The 4,173-nt window shown below is 38.9% G+C and overlaps 1 protein-coding gene across 16 annotated transcripts; it reads left to right on the top strand.

Annotated features, from left to right (window-relative positions):
* Nucleotides 1–414: 414 nt before the first annotated feature.
* On the top strand, nt 415–3,876 carry LOC142556367 (zinc finger protein CONSTANS-LIKE 15-like). 16 transcript variants are annotated; one of them, XR_012822602.1, is made up of 7 exons: nt 415–1,149; nt 1,764–1,967; nt 2,065–2,324; nt 2,405–2,552; nt 2,673–2,711; nt 2,830–2,905; nt 3,041–3,876. XR_012822602.1 is itself a non-coding variant. In XM_075667829.1 (6 exons), exons 1-5 carry the CDS (start codon nt 508–510, stop codon nt 2,681–2,683), a joined length of 1,227 nt encoding a protein of 408 aa, XP_075523944.1. In that variant the 5' UTR covers nt 415–507; the 3' UTR covers nt 2,684–2,711; nt 2,830–3,876. The 16 variants fall into 16 exon arrangements, 6 of the variants coding, with proteins under 6 accessions (XP_075523944.1, XP_075523945.1, XP_075523946.1 ...); XR_012822598.1 differs by having other exon boundaries at nt 2,405–2,514; nt 2,596–2,711; XR_012822606.1 differs by having other exon boundaries at nt 2,405–2,514.
* The last annotated feature ends 297 nt before the right edge of the window (nt 3,877–4,173 follow it).

Genomic DNA, 4,173 nt, shown 5'->3' on the forward strand with positions numbered 1-4,173 from the left:
TCAAATTCATTTTACGGTAAGTTTTATTTATTTATTTTCGCTTGAATATTTATTTTTATTCTATAAATAAATAAATACAATATGTGTTGTCGATAGAATGAGATGAGAAAAATGGAAGATCCACATTTTGTGAATACTTATTTTTTTTATTTTCAGGTATAATTAATTTATTTTTTTTTACAAATTTTATTGAAATATATGATTTTTATAAATGCATGTCTAAGAAAAAAATTCAAAGTAAATCCACAATATCTTATGAATACAAATCTAAATAAAAAATTATTTATTTTAAGAATTCGATTTGAAGGGTTTGGTTAAAAAAAAATAATTGAAAACCTTTTTAAAAGCTCAAGTTTTTGAAAAAGCATTAATTTGAATTTCTTCTTAAAAAACCGATAAAATAATAAAATCACTTTCTTCTTTCAATAAAAAAAAAAAAACACTGGCTCTAAATCTCAACGAATACACCTATAATAATTTATTTTGAAAATTTTTTTCAAGGTCGCTATGGTGGTGGCGTGTGATTTTTGCGGCGACCGGGCCGCCATACTCTACTGCCGAGCTGACTCCGCCAAGCTCTGCTTGCCCTGCGACCGCCAAATTCACTCCGCCAACGCTTTATCCAAGAAGCATCTCCGCTCCCAGATCTGCGACAATTGCGCTGCCGAATCATCCGCCGTCCTATGTGCCACCGACAACCTCCTGCTCTGCCAGGACTGCGAGTGGGACGCTCATGCTGCCTGTGCTGTCTCCGCCTCCCACCAGCGCTTTCCTGTCGAGGGCTTTTCGGGATGCCCATCGGTTTTTGATTTGGCGGCTTCTTGGGGTCTGGAGCTTCAGGAGAAAAAAACGGCATCTTTTGGGTGGGGCGGTTTGCTGGAGGAGCTTATGGTGCCTAACGCTAGCTATACCGATTCTGGGCCGAAGAGGAAAACTCCTAGCTGTGGAAAGCTGAAGCAGGTGATTTTGAAGCAGTTATTGACGATGTTGGAGGACGGAGACGAGGTAGCACCGAGTACTCCGAGTGGCGGCGCGTGGGGCCACGCGAATTTCTGCACGCAATATCACGAGGACCAGCCACAAGATAATAAACAGCAAAATGTGAACGCTAGAGCAGATGGGAATATGATGTGGAACACCAGCACACAGGTTTTGGGTCAAATGTTCTTTTATTCTGTGAAATTGATTTCTTTTAGCGTTGTCATTTTAGTTATGTCATACTTGTTCAATGTGGTATTAGCTAAGATCTCCGGTTATCCTTTTCTTTTTTATTATACAAATATTCACTCGATGTGCTCCTAAAAGACGGAGGAAGAAGCTTTCCTTTGCTATTTTATTCTTCGTATTCCATCAGAACCGCGATATGGACACTTATCTTTCTTCTTTTTGAATGTGTGTTGTATATTTTGCATCTGCCTTTAAATTTCTCATTTCCTAATATATCAAGAATTAAGTGCTCCATCTTCTTGCTTTTTGAGCGGAGCTAAACAACAAACCATCACATTACCTTAGACGATGGACAAAAACTTCTGTGAGACGGTTCACGGATCGTATTTGGTGAGATAAATCTCTTATTTGAGTTTAAAAAATATTAGTTTTTATGCTAAAAGTATTACTTTTTATTGTGAATATCGGTAGGGTTGACCATATCACATATTAAAATTCGTGAGACTGTCTCAAGATAGATATATTCTAGTCGATGATATGCCTGTCACTGTTCTTTTTCCGCTGATTATTAAGTTGCATTTCATTTGATTTTACAGATATGGGACTTCAATTTGGGGCAGCTGAGGGGCCACGAGGATCAGGCAAAGTCACTAGAATTGGAAGATGGTGGCAGTGAAATGCTCTACACCGTCAAAAGTTACGGTGAACTACTGAAAGGGGTATTGTTGGCCAAGAAAAGAGGGGTGAAACTACCTGGAGTCGACTGCTTGATTGCACACGAGGATATGATTCCCTTTAACGTAAGACAACATCATGATTGGATGTTTCTTGAACTTGCAAAAGAATTTATCATTCGCTCTATTTTCGTAACTCTGTAAAATTTTGTTGTAAACATAGACCCCTTCTAGAAATCCATCATCTAGTCAAGGGCCTGCAACATCCGAGAGCAACATGCCATTCTCGAAGCAATCATCAGGCTCATGTTTAAACGAACCCAAATGTTTTGGTGGTTCGAAAGAGATCCAGTTCACAGATCAATCTATTTTGATTAAGTGCGAAAGTGTGACTCCTGCAATAACCAAGGCCGATTTAGAGCTCCTGGCGATAAACAGAGGCAATGCTATGCAACGATACAAGGAAAAGAAGAAAACTAGGAGGTAAGTTATCTGATCACTTTTTCTTTCAACACGAGATCCCAATCCGATGTTTCTGATTATCTCATATGTATTATGCCTAGATATGATAAGCATATCCGGTATGAATCAAGAAAAGCTAGAGCCGATACTAGGAAACGAGTCAAGGGCCGTTTTGTCAAGGCGTATGAAGCTCCAATGGGAGGGGTGAATGGTACTAGTCATAGTTGAATATCGGATTTCATACGGCGTGTACGTATTTGTTTCTTCACACTGTATGCATTATTTCGTGTAGCTACCATGCTTTCTTTGGAACAACTGCGTAACAATTTGTTCAAGAATTAAAGGAAGTTACTGTTACTCTAAATGTAGGCATGATGTGAGGAATGGAATGGAGGGCCACTCAACACGGTAGGCTTATCTTGTCAAGATTTTGTTCTGCATTTGAGTTACATCGATATAGTGAGGTCTATTCGTCAAACAGTTAGTTCCATTTGCCTTCGAAGCTGTATGATTATGTGAAATTAAGGAAAAAAATGACCCGGCAAGGATCGTTGCTCAAAGATGGCAAATATATGAAGGGAAGAACATTCATGACAAGGAAGGTGGTAGGCCTGGTCAAATTTTAATCTACTCAATAAACATAAAATATATGTCATGTGTACGTCATATAGGATTTAAGTTTGTCACATTTCATTGGGGCCAAGATTTGCTATTTTGAAAAAACTGTGTTGCCGTAGCCTACTGTCGTCTGGATTAAATGGAGATGGTGCTTTTAGGCTTTGCAGCTAAATGAGACCCGGGGTGAGGAAATTCATGATGCTTACTTATCTTTGGAGGTGTGGGAGAAACCTGTTAAGACAAAATTTAGTTGTTAATGGTGGCATTAACTGTCCAGAAAATGCAGGAGGGTATCGATCCTGACGAGGTAATGGAAATGCCGATAGAAAATTTATATTGCTTACGGTGCTGGCTTTTTGTTGACACGTGGACCACTCTGTTTGAATGAGGGGAGCTTGCAAGAATGGAGAAACCTACTGGTGGTGGTTGATATATTTGAGCAGTGATGCGACAAATTCTGTCCCTCGTCTTGTCTGAGAAATTTCGTTGTCTGTCTCGTCCACGTAAGGAGTGAACTTGAGGGATGCTGAAGGCCTCAACTGTGAGGAGGTTCAGAATTGGTAAGGGCCCTCGCTTCTCTTCGTAAGGAAGCTGAACTTTGAAGATTCTTTCGATCAGGACTTGGGAAATTTCCTGCAAGCACGAGCATGGAATATACAAGCAGCCTAACAGCGGAGCTTGAGAATCACAAAAACAGAACCCAGACATCATCGCATCTTTTATTTCAGAAGACGAATTGAAACACGAAAAAGTGAAATCTTTCAAAATTGCTTCGATATCAAATTTGGGGAATAAGCAAGACTATATGTGATGCACTGAAGTCTTGGTACCTGTACATTCTTTGAGTTATTTAATGCAGATAATTCTTGAGCTTGGCCACTCTGCCTGTGAGGTTAATCTTAATTCTTCCTCATCATGTACATTTCCCGATGTACATGTCTTTGATCACTTTCAGGAGGTTCTTGTTCGAGAGGTATTATGATCTATGTTAAGGAAAAAACTAAACAAATGAAGTAATCAAATACAATCTGAAAAATTATAGTGTCAACGGGATACCATTCATGTACGCACGCAGAAAGTGTAAGGATTATTTTGTCCGACAGATGCTAAAAATAATAAGACTTTCAGTATAGGATGTAAAACAGTAAATTTGTGTTTTATCAGAATTAGGTGGTGTTCCAGATGTTACAACATCTTGGACAACATCTACATGCAGCGGAAAATTAACTTTTATAACACAAATTGACTTGAA

This window comes from Primulina tabacum, chromosome 9 (assembly GCF_025594145.1).
Source record: "Primulina tabacum isolate GXHZ01 chromosome 9, ASM2559414v2, whole genome shotgun sequence".
In the NCBI taxonomy this organism is placed as follows: domain Eukaryota; kingdom Viridiplantae; phylum Streptophyta; class Magnoliopsida; order Lamiales; family Gesneriaceae; genus Primulina; species Primulina tabacum.